The 19,609-nt window shown below is 33.2% G+C and overlaps 1 protein-coding gene across 27 annotated transcripts in view; it reads left to right on the top strand.

Annotated features, from left to right (window-relative positions):
- CREM (cAMP responsive element modulator) overlaps nt 1-18,281 on the top strand; it is a 74,580-nt gene extending 56,299 nt beyond the window's left edge. For 13 of the 27 annotated variants that reach the window (XM_031939661.1, XM_031939664.1, XM_031939673.1 and 10 more), the window contains 2 exons: nt 9,099-9,255; nt 16,835-18,281. In XM_031939661.1, coding sequence (XP_031795521.1) covers nt 9,099-9,255; nt 16,835-16,979 — 302 coding nt within the window. In that variant the 3' untranslated portion in view covers nt 16,980-18,281. Of the gene's footprint in view, nt 1-1,089; nt 1,112-2,720; nt 2,814-3,291; nt 3,552-9,098; nt 9,256-16,019; nt 16,073-16,834 lie in introns of those variants that run through there. The other 14 variants (XM_031939674.1, XM_031939668.1, XM_031939671.1 and 11 more) reach the window with 10 other exon arrangements.
- The last annotated feature ends 1,328 nt before the right edge of the window (nt 18,282-19,609 follow it).

Raw genomic sequence — 19,609 nt, 5'->3', positions numbered from 1 at the left:
GATTCATGTCTACTCAGGGTGGAAGCAGAGGCATAACGTGGTTATTCCCTGTGGAATTCAAAATGAACTTAACTTTACTATATCCATTTAGTCTTTCAGCTCTTCATCAAACCTCCCAGGGAAACTTCAGATACCTGATTTTTAATTCAGGGCACTAAACATTCATGTGGGGATACATATGTCATTTCTGTTACTACCAACTTTATCACTTTTAGAAATTTAGTTTTACTTTTTAAAAATTTGTATCCTCATTTGTATAATGGTGAAAATTATTCTTTCTTTGAAGTGTGTTATATTTTAATATTATTGTGATAATATGATATATAACTTTGAGCTCTTAATAAGATTGGTATAGACCCATTGTTGGTAGGACACAAATTTTTATTTTGATTTAGTTTTCCATTAGCGGGGATGAGTTGCACTAAACCATCTATAGCTGGTCTTACCATCTCCTCATATTCATTTGCTGAACATACATTTTTTAAGCACCTACTATGTGCTAGGTTTTGTTCTAAGGAACTGGATATATGAATACAAAAATGAGATAGTCCCCAATATCATAGAGCTTATGGTAACTTTTAATAGCTTAAAACTGCCCTAAAATTTCCCCTGTACGAGGGGAACACAGTGAACTCCAAGATAAATAAATTCCAAAATACCAAGTAAGGCCAAAGTAATTGCATTTAGAGAGCAGCAGTGGGAGCAAGGGCTGGAGGGAAGGGGAGGCATATGGACACAAGTGATGAGGTTAGGAGGGAGAGATCAAAGAGGAGACACATTCCATCTTGGGAGGGGGGCAGGCAGCACATGCACGGGCATGGAGGCAGGAGAGAGGGAGTGTGCATGTGATGGAGAGCAGTGTGCTGCTATTAATAATCTTGGAGAGGTAGGTTAGAGCCATGTTGTAAAGGGCTTTAAATGCCAAATGGAAGAGTGTGTATTTTATCCTAGAAGCAATTGGAAGCCACTGGCATACCTTCAGCAGAGAAGTGACATGATGGCGAGACCTGTGTTTTAAGAATATCAATTTGACAGCTACGTGGAGGATGGATTGGAGACCGGAGAGGTTGGAGGCAGGGAGACCAATTAGGAGGCTATTAAAATAGTCCAGGTGAGAGGTGATGAGGGTCTGAACTAGCAGAGTGGAGAGGAGAGTGGCATGTCGTGGCTGGCATTGTGGGAAATGATTGCTGCGAGGGGGGAAAAGGCATTTATACAAACATACACAGACTCTGTTTTTTTGTTTGTTTCTTTCTTATCTATACTTGTATTCTCTTGGTTTAAGGAACTCCTGGTGAGCAAACTCCCTCTGTTAATGAAGATTGACAACTCAGATTGCTGTAGTTTTCAATCTTTTTGGAGAGTTGCCTGGGGCAGTAAGAGATTAAGTGACTTTCCCAGAGGGATGTCAGAGACAGCCCTGGAAGCCAGGTCTTCTTGACTTTTCAAGGCCATCTCTATATCCTCTCTGCTGGCTTCCTTTCAGTCAGAAGTATATTATGGTTTACCAATAGAGCCATCAGTCAGCAAGCTTTTCTTAAATACTTCCTTTTTGTCTGGTGCTGTGCTGTGCTAACTTCCTCCATGCCCCCAGGATGCAAACAAATACAAATAAAGAGACAGTACATTTTCAGGGAGCTTAAATTCTGCCAGAGTAGGAAACAAAATATACACAAAGTAAATGAAGGAAAGATAAATTTTTGCAGTGTTTAAAGCAAACCCAAAAATTGAGGACTGTTTTTGATATTTAAACTAAAATTTGATGTCCATAATTATCACTATTAGTTATGCTTAGAATCTCTAATACAATTTTAAGTGAGGCAAGATGAAACATATCTACAAAGGTTCTATAGCAGTGATAATTTAATCTTAAAGATCCATTTTGATGATTCATTGTTGCATGTTTGAGAGCCTAACTTCTCAAAGAACTATTTATGCTTGTGGAGTACAAGATCAGAATGGTCCTACTAACCTGAGATAAGCCTGCCAGCATGGGCCTGTAATACACTTCATTCTTGTCTTGTTGTCCAGGGACCAACTTAGCTAGATTCTGAGGAGCCTAGTCAGCCATAGAGGGATGGTTTTTTGTCCGTAGCGACTCTAAAGAAATAGCATCTGAGTAAAAGGGGTTATGTTATGTCAGTGGAGAGGATGGCATGGATCTTTAGAGTACTAAAATAAGATGTCGAATGTTCTGGCATAGTAGGTGACCAAAAACATCAAAACAATTAGGATATCTTCAAACTTTATTAGTAAGTATAGAAAGCCCTAATTGATGTAATGTCCAAAAAAAAAAAAATTCCCTTTGCAGAACAGAAAATCACAATATCTCATTTTCATTTTTTAATTAATTTTTCCTAAGCCTTTCTTTTCCCCAAACGTTTTAATCTACAAATTAGTACATAAATGAAGAAAACCAAATTAATTTTTAGTTTTCATAAAAATTTGTATCAAAATTTCCAGCAAAACAATATAAAAATAACATTAAAATGGCTTTAATTCTTAAAGCTAGTGTGGCTGGCATTTTCTTTGAGTTGTTAGAGCCAGTTTTATTAGTAGATTTTGGAAGAAAATGGGAGTGATTGTCATTAGCAGGAGCTTTTTATTAGGTTTCTGTTGCAATGAACTATTCAGTGACAAAAGTAAATTGATGGCATTGATAGGCCAGTGATGTCATTGTGATGTCAGTACTCCTATTTGTCATCCTGTACATGCTGCTAGTTTGGAACATTTTCTGTTGAACTGTCTTAGAGGAACAAGAAAATTCTGTAGCAGAAGCTAGCTGATCATGGCTGTAACTGGAGATGACACAGGTAGGAATTTTACATAGGAGTTTTCAGAATACATTCTGCGTAGTGAATTAAAGATAAAACATTAAGAATGTCTAGGCACTGTTCAGAATAGGAATTTTAGCCTTGTAAGCAGAAATAAATCTTATTCATTTCAATCTTTTCACCACTGTAACACTGAAATGTAATTATACAATGCAGTTCTGCATTTCATTACTTATTCAGGACAGTCTTTTTTTTTTTTCTTTTATGAATATTCAGGTAGTTAAGACTCTAATGCTCAGCAGGAATAAACTATTATGTCACTTTATTGCAACCTGTTGTGAGTTGAGCCTAGCAAACCAGTGAAAAATGTGCACAGCGTGGGAAGTGAAAGAAGATTTGGAAAAAATTTTATACTGAAACATAAGAATATAGCTCAAAACAGGAGAAAAAGCTGTTGTTCTCATGTTCTTATGTGCTTGTGTGTTTCTTTCCTCCTCTGTTTTAAAATGGTCTGTTCCTCAGCTAATTGAGTTCAAAAGACTGACGTCATTAAATTTCCTGGAATCATGTTTCAGTAGGGAAGTGGAAAAGTTAAACTCCAAACAAGATGCACATTGACGTCAGCTCCGAGTCATGCTCTGAGTTAGTCAGTTCCTTTCTGCTTGGCCAAATGCTTTGGATAGATAGAGAGTGTTAAGTGGCTGGCTTTCTTCATCTGCAAGGCTGCTGTTAACCTCAGTAGACACAAAAACTTTACTTTGCTTCTTTTCTTTCAAGGTAAGTATCTGCTTTAAAAGCAGGAATGCTGGCATGAGCAAAGGTGTAGGAGATACTGTAGCAAGCTTATATGGTAAAGTTGAGAATCCTTTCAAGAAGAGAGCTCATTGACATGCCTTATGAAGAAAGGACTATATATAGAATAATTCTGTCTTAAACAGCCGTAGAGGAACTTAGTAATAGTGGGGTGCTCTCTAGTGCTCAGTGAGGGAAATACTTTGTGTTGGATGTGGGTTTTTTCCCCTCTCTCATTACCACCTGACTTTGACAAGATATTTATTCAATAGTTTTAAAATATATTTTGACTTATTAATCTTGAGAAATTTACTTTTTTTTTTAAATTAACTTAGATAAAACAGGTATTTAATATGACTTTTCTAAATCTCACAATGGGACTGAGTTAATTGTGAAGGATGACCTAATACTGATTTAACACCTCAGAGTCACTTCAGTTAAGTCCCTTTCTGGAATAGTAGCATGTATTATATTTTGTTAAGTATACTTTGTTTTAGGTTTTTAAAAGTAAACAAATTAAATGAGTAGAAACTGAATAAAATTTATTTTCTAATTTTTACTCTTTAGCCTCAAACTTTTTTTTAAAATTTAAATTGTAATTTAAAGTTGTGAATCCTAAGTTATTAGAAATTTAGTTTTCTTGATGTTTTTGAAAACTATTAGTTATATGTATAATTTTAAATCTCTAACAGTAATATAATTCACAGATTTAAAATGATTGTTTATTTCTAAAATTAGTAACTAGTATTGCTCTCACTGAGTCCATTTAACCTCTTGTGTGAATGTTAATATGGGCATGAAAAAATCGTTAATGAAAAATTTTTAAAAATGTAAAACTATAAGAAGAGGAGTCATAGATCTGGTGGTTAAAAATTTGCTTAAAATTAAATTGAACAAACTTTTATTTTTTGCATTACAAACAGCTATTTTAAAAATAGTTCCAAATAATAAAACTAGTTGATTTACTAATAGCATTTTTATGTTTAGCAGACAGTAGTAATCTGGGCAGTACTGTTATGAAGACACATCCTATTTCCAAAGTCAGCTTTTCATATGAAATCTATAGTGCTTCATATAATATGATACACAGCTTTAAAATGTCAGATTTCTAAAAATTGCCAAGGATAATTATATGTACATAAATATGAATATATTGTTTTGTACTTATGTCTATATTACATAAACATGTCCAAAGTGGTTCCTGTGTCATAGCTTTCAGTGATGACCTTCACTGAGCAAAGCAGATCATTATTTTTTCTGCTACTTTATATAGTCTTGGAGAATTAGTTCCCTGGAGCTCTGAGCAGTGACTTGCCCATGGCTGCACTAATGCTTAAATCCAAGGCAGTATTTGAATGCAAATCTTTAGGGCTCTAACTAACTACCTTACCTCACTGTTTCTTCACAATAAAGCATTTTCATAAAGAAAATATTGTTTTGAGTATTTGAATTAGCGGTGAAAGATGCTGCTACTCTAAAACAAAAGTTAATATCTTTTTGTGTCATGGATTCCTTTTTTGTAGTCTGGTGAAACCTTTAGCCCTCTTTTTTGCATGTTTTTAAATTCACAAAATTCATAAGATTATACAAGATCAATTATGTTGAAGCACAACTACACATGTTTTTAAAATAAGGTAATTAATCCTTAAGACTCCCTGTTCTAAAGAGGCGAAACAGATATTTTCTGTTCAGTTTTAAATATTTTTGGAAGACATTATTGAGTTTATATATATTAACATACTAAAACCATTTCTTTGGCACTTTATATAACTTTGAATAGCAATACTAGTAATGCACATTGTTCATGTTTTATTTCAGTGATTGAAAATACTCATTAAATAAGGAGGACTTATAAAATTAAAAAGGACCTCAAGAACATGAAGCCAAACAAGAAAATGCCTTTTAAAAACTTCCCATTAGCCTTTAGTAGCCTTTTATAATATTTCTTTGGTAAAATGATAAGCATTTAATTGAAATATTTTCAAGTTGGAATAACTGATTAATTAAGCATTGTCACTTTGTAATGACTTTGTTCTTGGACTAGATGTGATGGGAAACTTTTAGAGGATGATTCTTTGAATTTATTGGAGAATCAGTAAATACTAATTTGTAGTAACAATAAATTAGCCAATTTAGAAATCTTTCAGAATGTACTTTTTATAAAATTTCATGTTTTCCTTTGCTCCTATAGTACTTGTGGATCATTTTGTGTTCTGCTATTTTACTTACCAGTTGGTCTTCTGTGATTCTTAATTTTCATATTAATTTTAAAAGTAATCTTAAGCTTAAAAAAAATATATCACACAAATATTTTTATTCTTTTGAGAAATTGGCTAACTATATTATGATAGAGTAATTTGACAATGATTTTCTTAAAAGAAACAAGTTTATTATTGTTACTTCTCCTATATGCCCCACAGGGGAAATTTTGACAGAAACATTATTATATTCTGTATTCCACAATTTGGTACATTTTCTTTTAGAGTGTACAATAAGAAGTATTCAATTAAGGATCCAAGTCAAAAGTTTAAAGGATTTTTTTCAAAATGTTGGAATATACAATTTGAATTTCATATGTGACTATAAGATACCTATCTGACTTGTCAAGTAAGGCTATGAGAAGAACATACAAGTGTATGCTTTTTATATCAGGAATTGGGTGTTAGGTAACACTTGGTAATCAGATCTATCTTCAGCTTCTAAAATTCATTTTAAATAATACATGATTTTAAAGAATGGTTTGAAAAAAGGAAGCCTTCAAAAAAGACTAGTTTCTCTAAACATGGATTTTTTTACCCACTTGAACTCTCCATGAAATTTGCTGATATTGTTAAGAAAGTTTGTATATTTTTCCAAAGATTCTTTTTAAAAAGATAACATTGAGAAGCCAAAATTCTGAATTTACTAAGCATTTGCCAATTTGGGGGGTTAATTTTTGCCTACTTGGAAATGAATTAGATAGAAAGTATTTTTGTATTTTATGCTAAACACATTTTTTTCTTTTTCATATAGATGCTCAGTCATATCACAAAAAACCTCCAAGGGTGGGGGGGAAAACTTTTTTCAAGCCTCAGCTGATTGGGTTTGGGGATCATTTTTTATTCCAGACTTTTGATTTCATTGTTATAAGGAACTTCTGGGATCTATAAGTAGAAATGGGCAAATTGTTTAATTTATAGTCTCAAAGAATTGCTCAGGGTTCTAAGAAATTATGTGCCTTATCTAACTAACTACACATCTAGTACTTGTCAGAGAATTTTAATTCAGGCTGCCTGACTCCAATCCTTGTCCTTTTTTCATTATATTATGTCCCTTTCCAACTGATCCTATGTAACAACGAACTATTTTACAAAATATTTGATATAGTAAAACTTATAGTAATTTGAACACCCTTTAGTAGTTGAAATGGCAGATATTGGTCTTGTAAGGGCATAGAAATACTATATTGATTTGGTTTATTTACATAGCTAAGCAACTTCTCACTGGGTGGTAGTGAAAGGTATGAATATTTTCAGTGAAGACAAGAGTATACTTGAAGATTACTTCTTCGAACTGTGTTTTATAATACAAAAAGAAATAATTTCAAATATTGCAAAGTGAAGATGAATAATGAAAACCTTAGTTGTATGTACACTTATGTGGTGTAGTGAAAAGAGTAACTAAATTTGGAATCAGTACAGCAGTACAATTGGTACAGAGTCTGTACCAACATGATAGAATATTGGGCAAATCACTCATTCATTCTTGGCCTGTAATTTTCCTGCATAAAATGAAAGAATTGAAAATGATGATTAGTTTTTCAGCAGTAGCATTCTAATTCTTTGATTTACTTAAAGAATCGAATTATCTGAATCTCCTTAAAATAAAGGTTTTCTTTTAGAATGTAAGCTTCATGAGAGTAAGGAATGTTTCACTCTTTGTATTCCTAGCACCTAGCACAGTGCCTGGCACATAGTAGGTACTTTAATCAATGCATATTGCCTGTGATCCTCAGCCCTTGGTTCCTTCTTAAATGATTTCCTAATCTTGATCAAAATATTCTCCTTATGGGAGCCACCAGTTGGTATTTTTTGACAGACAATTTTATGTGAAATTATATGCTAGATTCTTTAGGAGTCATCTTTGTTAAAAAGATAAATGTTCCTGAGAAACATCTAAATGAGAATATATTTTGTGGACTAGGGTCTAACAATAGTAACATGGAGACTGAAGGGTATTGTGATAATGTATGTTGATAACACCTACAAAAATTAAGTTGGCAATTGTCAATAATCTGCCATCTAGAATTATCTATTAATTAGACAAATGTTGTATATATTATTTATATATAGCACCTTTTACAATGAAAAGAATTCATTCTCAAATTTCATCTGTAATAACATGAAAACTTGAAATAAGTATGTAAAGTTTAATTCATCTTGAAAATTTTAAGATTCCAAGAAAAAACCTATAAGAGTATATTTTTTTAAAAAAACCATGTGCAGATGAATTTTTTTTTCCCCTATTTAAAGTGTGCTAAACTAAATTGTTCTAGTGCCTCACTCAATTTCTGATACTATATCTGGCTCTGAAGGAGATGCATTAACTCAGTGCTCTCTTTAGAATACAGTAAAAGCTTAGTTAACTGAAGAGTAGATGGGTATGTACATGTTGTACATTGTTGAATTTTGGAAGATTAACTGAAAAGCAGAAAAGTATTTTAACCTGTTTTGAATTGGTATCTGAAATGTATTAGCATACATTTTATCTTGAACACAATTCATATTTTTGATTATGCCAAGTTTTTTTACCCCAGGGTAGTGATTCATGAAGTTTCATTAAACCCAAAGCTTTTATTAATTCTTTAACTTATTCATTTATTCATTAAATACTTACTGAGTAATTGAATGCTTTAGCTATAGCTGATGAATTTATTGGAAACTTGAGTTAGATCCACAGAATTTAAGACTAGAAGAAATCTTAGAGATCCAGTGGTCCAATAACATTTTTTAAATGAACAAATGAGTTCCAGAAAGTCTACATGAAGCTATTTTATTTATGTACATATGATCATATACCAATGCTTATAAAGATACATATATACACACATACATACATACAGAGATGTTAAACCTCTGGTATGAACTATTTGTTTCTTTTCTAAAATATGACGTGTGAGATTCTTGTTTATTAATGGAAGATTCTGGTTAGCTTTCTAGTTAGTGTTTTTCAGTACTAAAATAGTAATAATTTTGTAAGTCTTAAAACTTCAGGGAATGGTCAAAGCATTATGGAGAATAGAAAAGGTACTGTATAATGCTAAGGTTGCATGGCAGATGGATTAACTATCTTAATTTTCATTTCATAAAGCATATCTTACATAATTTTTGACAAAGCTATCTTTGAATTAATAAAAGCCCCTTATAACTTGTAAAACAAGATCTCATGTTTCCATTCATTTCATTTGAGGTCTTTTTTTTTTTTTTTTTTTTTTGTGAAATTTGAAATTGTGAGTTGTTTATATAAAATTTATAATGTTTTACTTTATTGCAGCAGCTACTGGTGACATGCCAACCTACCAGATCAGAACTCCTACTACTGCTTTGCCACAGGGAGTCGTAATGGCGGCCTCTCCAGGAAGTTTGCATAGTCCACAGCAACTAGCGGAAGAGGCAACCCGCAAACGAGAATTAAGGCTTATGAAAAATAGGTAAGAGGTTTCATTGAAAATTTGAAAATTCATTGAAAAAAGCAAAATTTTCTCTGATAGAAACTTTGCTAAAACTTGTCTGTTAGGAGTTTTCTTCTTTGTTTTAAAATAGTTGGGTTTTTTTTTTTTTTTAATAAATTACTACAGTAAGTGTTCTATGATATTTATATAAATCTTTATTCCCCAATTCAATGAAAATCAGATTGGCCTATATTCAGAGTTCTCAATTGTCAAAATTATTCCATCAACAGGAGGTGCATTTCTGCCTGTTGCTAAGGATGGTGTGATATGGTGTTCAGTTACTGCTTTCACAATCACATCGTTTTCCCCCCCTCGTGACAATTGATAAAAAGTTTTCTTAACAAAACATTTTATTTTAAAGATTTAATGAATATAGTTTATTTTTATGTCACTTGATTTCCACATATGTATTTCTACATTCTCAGAGAGTCATCCCTTGGGGAAAAAAAGGGGAAAAGTAATGTAGTTAAGCAAAAATATATTAACACATTCAGTCAGTATCTGTAGTTTGTTTCATACTCATCCTGTCTCTATAAAGGAAGGAGGGAGATGATCAAATGAGTCAATGTACTTTTTTTTAATGTTTCTTTTATTTATTTATTTGTTTGTTCGTTTATTTTAAGTGAGGCAGTTGGGTTGTGTTACTAGCCTGGGGTCATACAGCTAGTAAGTGTTAAATGTCTGAAGCTATATTTGAATTCTGGTCCCCCTGACTTCAGAGACAGTGCTCCATCCACTGCACTATCTACCTGCCCTGAGCTAATATACTTTTAAAGCACCTTGCAAACCTTGAAGTGCTCCATAATTGTTAGCAGTAATTATTTTCACATGTCTTAAAAGGAACATTTTTCAAAAGAACATGAAAGTGTAATATTATTATTGTCAGTGTAATGTAAACATATATTATTTATTTCTAGCATCAATGCATTTATGTGGGAAAATATTTTCTCAGTTTGAGACATTTGAAAAGCCTATTTGTTAAATATGGCTTGTTCATTCTTTTCTATTTTAAAATTTTTTTATGAGTTATTTTTTTTTTAACATAATGGTAGGGTGAGAAGATTCCCTTGCAGAATCAAAATAACAACCCAGGAACCTTTTGGACAATTTTTATCATATTTTGGTGCTGGTCAAAGGATTTCCCCAACCATTTTCAGTACTGACATTTGTTTATTCTGAGCACCTGTGAGCTTAAAAGGTGGCTTGTGGCTTTGGTTATTCTAATTAGCACTTTAGCTATAAACATAGATTTAGTTAGCCTAGAAATTCTCAGAGACACTTAAATAACATTTGAAAGTATACTAGCAGAGCTTAAATTTTTTGTCACACTCCTTTTGGATTTATAGGGGTAATAGATATAAAGACATGAGATGATAAAAAATTTTCACCTACATTTTGTTGGTGGTAATTATTATTGCCCAAGAAGCAGCCCTAATTAATATGTTTGATATTTTTATTATTTTCATGTTAGAACAAATATTACCACATTGGGAAACTCAGATTTAGGGAAATGATACCTGCCCACCAGAATCTTAATGTCTTTCTAGTTCTATGGGATCCATTATTTGAACACATTAAAAAGTCTAAAGATTTGAATAAGCATCAGTCAGAAGTCACAGTTACTTTGTGAAAGACCTGATATTAAACTGTACTAGTTTTCTTCTTATGTAGATTTCCCCCATTCTTAAAAATCTTAAAAAATCCTGACATGCTTATCAGCCTTCATCCTATCTCTCCCTTTCCTTTAGTAACTACTTATGGAAATGACTCTTTTCACTCATTTCCCTCTTCCTCTTCCCTCAGTACTTTGTAAACCCTAGTATTTGGCTTTTAACTTCATTATTCAGTTGAAAGGGCTTTCTCTAAAATTAGAGATAATCTCTTAATTGCCAAATCTAATAGCCTTTTCTCACTTGATATTTGCTGCATTAAATACTGTTGGTTGCCCTCTCTTACATACTCTTGTTTTCATGACTGTTTTCTTATGCCTGTACTCTTTCCTCTCCAAGCTCTAGTCCATGTTCTTGAAAGGAGCCCCAAAGCTCTACCCTAGTTCTTTCCTTTTTTTGTATTCAGTTTTTCATGATAACCTCATTCAGTCCTGAATTTAAACCATTTCTATGCAGAAGTCTACTAAATCTGTGTATCCAGTATTTACATTGTCTTCCTGAGTTCTGGTTTCATCACCAACTACCATTTGGCTATATCAAACTGAATGTCCCATAAATTAAACCTATCTAAAATAGAATTTCTCTCGCTGTTCTTGGCATATCTCCTTTCTTTGTGCCTTTCTACTGACAGTATCTCATGCCTGAAATGTAGTCCCCTTTAGTTTTTCTTCTTAGAAGCTCTTGTTCCCTTAAAACCAATACAGATAATTATCAATTATATGACCCGTGCAATATACTCATTTCTTTCTGAACCAGTTTCCTTATCTGTTCATAATAACACAAATCTTTGTTGTTGTGTTGTATTATTGTATCGCATCATTTTGGATAAGAATACAAATGAAATATTTCAAAATTTGAAGATCTATAAAAATGTGGGCCTTTATTATCTTATTACTTCATTATCATCTTTTTAAATGAATTCAGATGTTCCTGAAATCTTTCCAGATTTCCTCTCAGATTTCTGAGTGCTCTCCCTCACAAAATTGTCTTGTTTCTTTTGAATATATTCTTTATACATTCATTTATATAGATGTTTCCTTGTTGGATAAAATGTAAGCTTCTTGATGGCAGAAAACATTTCATTTTTTCCTCTTTGTATCCCCAGCATCTAGCACTGTGCCTGGCACATGAAAGATGCTTAATATAAATGCTTATTGGTTGAGTTTTAAATAGCATTGTCAGAATCCTGGAAAATATTAATAGCATGGTTCATTTGATGCGCATGTTAGAAAATGTTTTGATTACAAGACTTTTGTAAACCTATAATGTTAAAAATATTTAGCTAGGTGCTAATAATGAAAAAAGAATGTTCATTTGCTATCTAATGGCTTACACAAAATATGAAAGAGATATCACAATACTATGTTCTTATCCATAGATAATGGATAAGATTTAAATATACACATGAACTTATATCTCATTCTGTCATGCAAATGAATCCCTTCTTCCTGATTTACCCTATTCTGTCTCAATTTTTGAATGAACTAGTTAGCATTCTTCCTTACCTCAAACCTAAATTTTGTGTCTCTGCAATTTTATATCTATTGTTCCCAGTTCTGTTTTCTAAGACCAGGCAGAGAAAATCTAATCCCTCTTCTGTGTGATTACACATCAGATACTTGAAAATAGCTAAAGTGGCATGAAAACATTCTTCTAGATCTTGGTTATTCCCTTGAATCCTCTTTATCATAGCAATTTTCTTCATTAAATTTGGTAGTAAAAGTAGGTTCTAAAGTGATATTTGAAAGCAGTGTCATTTCCTTATTCCAACATCTTGACTGTCTTGTTGATATCACAGTGGTGACTTATAATTCCCAGATTTTTTTTTCAGATGCTTTCCTTTACCTAAGTTTACAACTTTACATTTATTCCTGTTAAATTACATTTCATCTTATACTATTTAGACCACTGTTCTAATATTTTAATATCTTTTTGAAATCAGATTGCTCTCCCAGCCTTTTGTTATCTGCAAATTTGATAAGCATGCTGACCCTGCCTTTATCCTAACAATTTTAAAAAGATGTTAAACTTAGGACCAAAGCACTGCTCTCTGGGGCACTCCATTGGAAATCTCCTTCAAAGATGAAATTGAGCAAACTGTTGACCTGTTGTTCTTTGGGTCTTGAATTGAACCACGTGAGAGACTTGACTAAATTCTCTTTTAAAATCTCGACAGACTCTAATAACAGCCAATTCCCTGATCTTCCAGTCTAATAACCTTGTCACCAAAGGGAAGGGACTTAGTCATGTCAGCCATGTCAGCATGGCCACTGACAAGAAACTGTGCTGATTGTGTTTTCTGCTCCTTTTTTTTCTATCTTCATTCACTTTTCTTTTGAGAATGTGTTCTATAATTTTGCTAGAAATCGAAGTCAAGCTCATTGGCTTATGACAGCTTTTAAGACTCCCTTCAAAATGGGGATATCTGCAGCCAAAAAATGTACTGGTTGCTCTGCTTTTGACAGAGAAGGAATACTAGGATAGGAAGAGAATGAGCATGAGCCAGCTCCAGCTAGGTCTCTCTGCACTGCTCCCTGCACCACAGACCTCTCTCTTTTGTCTCCTAATCTTATAGTACATGCTAGGAATAAGGAGGGACTTTGTGATGGCTGAGTTGTGTATCTATTGTGTCTGACTCTCCATGATCCTTTTGGAGGTCTTCTTGGCAAAGATACTGAAGAGGTTTGCCGTTTCCTTTTGCAGCTCCTTTTACACATGAGGAAACTGAGGCACTCAGAGTTAATTGACTTGCGCCCAGAATCATGTAGTTAGGAAGGGTCTGAGGCTGGATTTGAATTCTGTGTTCTACCCATTGTACCACCTAGCTGCCCTGAAGAATTAGGAAGCTCTTTATTTATTTATTGCTGAGCACTTTATACCTTTGTTTTTAGCACCCTGAATGCTTTGTAAATGTTATTTACAACAGTAAATGAAAAGAACTTCGGGCAATAATAAGTTCCTATTAGGAACATTTAGGTCATTGTCCTATCTTACTAACTAAAACTGTTTGGGAGAAATCTCTTTTATTTATTTGCCTTGGATGCTTGTGAACTTGAAAGATGAGGGGGTCTTTAATTTTTTTGGGGGGGTTACCTCAAAGGTCAGTTTGTTTATATCTTCATTGATTCTTGAGGTTTTACTGAGGTGTCAGATAAATGAGTCAGTCATAAAGCATTTATTTAATAAGTACCTATATATATCAAGCACTGTATTTCATGCTGTGATCACAAGACAAAGATCAATCATATTAAAGACTAAATGAACGATAAAGTTTAATATCTAATGCTCCTAGAAATATCTGCAATTTAGGTAGGAACAAAATTTAATTAGGGAATCATAAGTATCTGTGAGGCTAGAGGAAGAGGCATTTTTAATGAAGTCTTCTCTAGTCAGTATTCTTGAAATCCTCTCATCTAAGCAGATTTGCACTTATGCTTATCTTATCTACAATGTAATAAGACTGATTGACTTCAGTTAGCATGGCACAATAGAAATGATCAGGATTTGGAACCAGAAGACTTGGGTTCAAATATAAGAACTGCTACATATTGCTTGTACAACACGGGACAAGTAATCCAACTTCTTGAGGCCTCATTTTGTTCTTCTGTTAAGTCCCTTTAAATGACATCTATGGTCTTGAAAAGATTGCTTTCATCAGGTCCCATCTTTATGAACTGTGTAGAGTACATACATGTAAGACATGTGTATATCATACATAAACCTTTCCATATGATAGACTTGTACTTCTTGATCCAAATCTAAGAGCTTTTCAGAACTTTTTCCCTTTTTTTCCCTTTTTGCTCCCCTCACCACCCCAATCCCTGTAATTTTCCCATCAACAGTTTTTTCACACATCCACTTTTCTATTAAACTAAGGGCAGTTTTTTATTTCTTCCAGTATTCTCCTCCTTGTTTACTTGCCATGTATGTCTCTTTGAATAAGAGGAGGCAGAGAGCAAAGGTTCAGAGAGATATGTAGACATAACAGTACATGAAAACTGAGCCAGCTATAAATAGGCATAGCAGGTGTTTTCCCTATCTAAGCATTGTTTAGATATGTACTATCTACTGGTGAGATCATTTAAGTTTTATGCTTTGGAAATTCTGAGTCTCCAAAATATAGGATTACAAAAATATATTCAAGAAAAAAAAGGAAATAGCAATTGTTTTTGGAAACCTACAAAACTTTGTTAAGAGTTTATTAAATTAATTTTATTTCAGATCAGTAAATGTTGAAATAATTGTACTATGAGAACTTTTGACTTTCTTGAGGTAATTTCAGTCTAGTGGTGGTGATAGTTGGAAAATTTTTTAAAACTGACAAATGTATGAATAAGCTTGTTTTTTTTAATTAGCAATGTGTATCAATTACATTAATCAGTATCTTTTATTAGGCAAATCCAATTTTGTCTTATTTATTCTAATCAGTTGAGAAGATTGAAAACTTTTGACATAGGGCTTTTATTGTTTTTAGCTAGAAAATAGGCACTGCTCTTGGGTGTGAGCTTCATTGAGGGTACTAACTGCTCATTCCTCTGGAGAAATTGTCTACTACCTGAAATAGAAATAATTCACCAATTAGTATTTAAATTAGATCTCTAAAGGATTATATTTTGGGATACATTTACATTAAACTCAACTTTGGAAGTAGTTTTAACTGTTGTTAAACAGCTTATATACATTTAGCACAATTATCCAGATATTGTTTATGAAATAAAAATAGCTTCAAAGTTGTCCTTTTAAGATGGATTGAATGAGTATTGTAACAGCTTTGCCTCAAATCAAGGTTATTCTAAGATGATACAATTTTGTTACATGTTAGATTTGCAAAGGAAGAAGAGTAATATTTCAGAAAAATTTGCTGTCATAAGGTTTATACTGCAAAGAGTTAAGTGTAACATTTGCTTCCCCTGAAATCTATCCCCCCAAAAAAGGGGAATTTTGGTTGTATTCTTTACTTTTTGGTGGCCATTGTGTGTGAAAATAACCAATTTAATCTCACTTATTCCTTTTTATTTGTTTTGTTGCTTTGGCTGCTTTTCTTCATGGATGCCTCTGGTGCTTTTAATGAAGTATAATGGATGTTAAATGCATGTCATCGTAGAAAAAAGTTTTGACCTTCCCGTGTGAGTTATTTTGGCAGCTTTCCTCTCATATTTCTGTGTTGTTTTGCTCTTCTGCCTGTCTTGTGTTTAAATTGCCTAGGGTGATGAGCCCTGTGTTAAATCCTGTGCATTCCGTATTTCTCTTTATTTTCAGGAATAGTGCCCTTTCAATAGGGCCTGAAGTGAAAAAAAATGCATTTTTGTGACTTGTTTTATATATGTTGTCTTTTGCCGCTGAAAAACTTATCTTTTGATAAAGGCAGTTGAATCTGTCTTGTTTTGCTTAGATTTTAGTATGAAGACAAAAACCTCCATCAATGGTTCTTAATATTAAGGTTTTCTGAAGATTAATTTTTCTAAGCATTTTTGATTAAGTAAAATTCAATTCAGGATGATAGAATTATGAGTTTCCTGGTAGATAATAATAATCAGGAGAATTGAAAGGAAATATAAATGTCACATATAGAAATGCAGTTGGCAATGTGGTCTTATTGTTTTGTGTGAAGGAAAAGCAATTCATTGATCTGATCACTGTGATTATGGAACCATATGTCCTATGAAAACCCAGTTTTGACACAGATTCTGGGCAAATTGAATGTAGTTGTTTGTTGCATTACAGTCATTTATAAAAGGCATGTGCTTGGTTGTAATTGTTGTACGGTTTTGTATGAATCAGCACCAGGTTTGAGTGGCTGTTGATCTGGGGGGCAGAACAGTTCATTGAGCCATTCTTTGTTGTGCTGGGAGTTGTTCCTGTAGTCATTTGCCTTGTGTTGGTTCCAGGGAAGCTGCTCGGGAGTGTCGCAGGAAGAAGAAGGAGTATGTCAAATGTCTTGAAAATCGTGTGGCTGTTCTTGAAAACCAAAACAAGACTCTCATTGAGGAACTCAAGGCCCTCAAAGATCTTTATTGCCATAAAGCAGAGTAACTGTCTTTGACTTGGACCTTGTTTACTGTGAACTCTAATCAAGGCATGAGATGCAGCAATTCTACAAATTGCCAGGTGGACTTGTGGAAGGGACACTTGTGACCCTTGGGAATCCAGTTTGGCTTAGTATTTGAAACTGAATTGGGAGTGTTGTTCCAAAATTTGGAATGCAACCATGATCACACAGTTATACCAAGCTTTCTTCAATCTGTTTGCCAATAGCATGCAAATGGTTTTTTGTTTGCCCTTTTTGCTTCTGCTTTTTGCAGGGAAGCTGCTAAAGAATGTCGACGTCGAAAGAAAGAATATGTAAAATGTCTGGAGAGTCGTGTTGCAGTGCTGGAAGTTCAGAACAAGAAGCTTATAGAGGAACTTGAAACCTTGAAAGACATTTGCTCTCCCAAAACAGATTAGTAGAAATATTTACGCTATGAACTGATTACAACATGTACAGTTGCTTTTGAAGGCAATACAATATATAGCCGGCAAGAATTATGGCTTTTTTCCTTTGTATCATTCATCTTAGAGTATAATTTCTAACATTCCTGAAATGCTTTACTGTACTTTGTTGACTCTTAGCTGTAACTTCAGTTTTTTAAAGGAGACAAACTGTAAAAAATGTATGTAACAGATTCTTAAAATGCAATATTTGTAAGACTTGTTCCATTGCCACATATTTGCAGTTTCCACTCTTTGTGTCACTAATAGTGTCCTACGCAATAAAATATTTTGCAGGTCTTTTAAAAATCATTTTAGGAAAGGATGATCAGAGATAATGCATCCAACAGTACAATAAAATTAAACCACCAAAAATACCTCAGGAAGTTGTTAATAGAAAGTATGTTCTGATTACATACCTATATGAGAATAGTAGCTCATAAATGAATTTATGGCATTTTCAGATTTTTATATTAGTTACTTTGTGAAGAAAATATTGTATTGCTGTCCTTGAATGCCATGGTTGAAGATAGTTTTTAATAGAACCATGTTGGTTACACTTTGTAGTGTTTGGTGCTCATTTAAATATCTGAAACACTTACTACAGTTTTTAATCTACAATGTAATATAAAAGATCTTGCAGAAGTTTTTAGTGTCAGTTTTATGTTACATAATCAACAGTTGTTTTACAACACATTTTCGACTTCTGGAACAAGTTAAGTGCTTCTTGCTAAAATCCAACATCTACACTTCAAAGCATATTGACCTAGTTCTACATGGTTCCATGATCTTCGCCCTGGGACTGTTTGAGCTGTCTCACCTGATCCAGACCTGTGGAGCTCTACACAGAGGAGAAAATATGTGGTGAAGAATTTATATGTGTGTGGATGCATGAGCATGCGTGTGTGTGTGTGTATGTGTGTATGCATGTGCACATGCATATGTTGTAAAATAGACCTTTCCCTGGAAAGGGTAAAAAAGATTTTGATATTTTCTGTTAATGTGTGTCTTAACCTGAATATTTGCTTTCAATTGAGACAGCCCTAAAAAAACAGTTTTCACTGTTCTTCTAAAGCATTTGTTTCAGTGCATTCAGGTTTGACTCAGCAGGATTTACAAATTTAGTATATCAAGACTATGTTTGTAATAACAGGTTGTATATGTCTGCATTTCACCTGCTACCCAGTTCATTTATTAAAATAATTGTTTTTAGTAAATAACCATTTCAGATTATAAGACTAAATCCCTATATATCACCATATAATATATCATTCTTCTCAAGTAAACAGTGATGTTTTCCCAGGATAAAGAATCTTTTTTATAAATGGCCTATTTTGTGTGCTTTTATATTTTAAAAAAGAATGGCTGTGGTAGCTTTCCCTTGATTAAACATCATCCCAATTTTAATTCATAGAAGTGATTAATATGTATCCAGAAAGAGAAAAAATGTACCTTTCTACTTGGCTGCCTTTTTTAGACATTTCCCTATATTATATATCTCCAGATTCCAAGAAGTAGGAGAATTAAGACCTGTTATTCATGTATACTGTAGGAAAACTTGTTCTTTCCCTTATGGTCTCTTCTCTCCCCCTTCTTCTCAATGTCATCAAATTTTTTGTCTTTTCTCCTGTAGAAAAATAAGGTGAGGAAAGAAGACAAGCGGAAGAAAAAGGAAAGAAAAGAAAATCCAAATTTTCAGGTGAAGAAAAGGAGAGTATTTTGCATTCATTAATTAATTGAACATTATTAAGTGCCTACATTGTGCCCATAATTCAGGTAGGCACTCATATAGATAAAGAAAAAGAAGACTCTTTCAAAGAATTGGAAAGAATCTAATTATTGTTTTCTTAAACAAGTCCTCTCTAGTTGAAATTTGGATCTTTTAAGATATTACTCTTAAGGAAAGCTTCATTTCCTTTTTTTTTTTTTTTTTAAGGAAGGGCTGATAGGATTTGATTTTAAAACATTAATGGAGAGCTAAAAGGTACATTTAAAATAGAAGAATGAACATGTATAAATCCAGACATATAATAAGTGAGAATGGCACACAGATGATCAAGATTTGAATAGGGGTTCTTTCTTGAGAAATAGTTGTGTAGTCCGGATTAGCACCCTGGATGCCTTAGAATCAAATCAGCCAGAATCAGGATAAGCAAAAGTCCTTGGTCTTTATTCTTGGTCTTTAGGTGGAG

This window comes from Sarcophilus harrisii, chromosome 5 (genome assembly GCF_902635505.1).
Source record: "Sarcophilus harrisii chromosome 5, mSarHar1.11, whole genome shotgun sequence".
Taxonomy (NCBI): Eukaryota; Metazoa; Chordata; class Mammalia; order Dasyuromorphia; family Dasyuridae; genus Sarcophilus; species Sarcophilus harrisii.
This window is presented reverse-complemented; position numbering and strand designations above follow the sequence as displayed.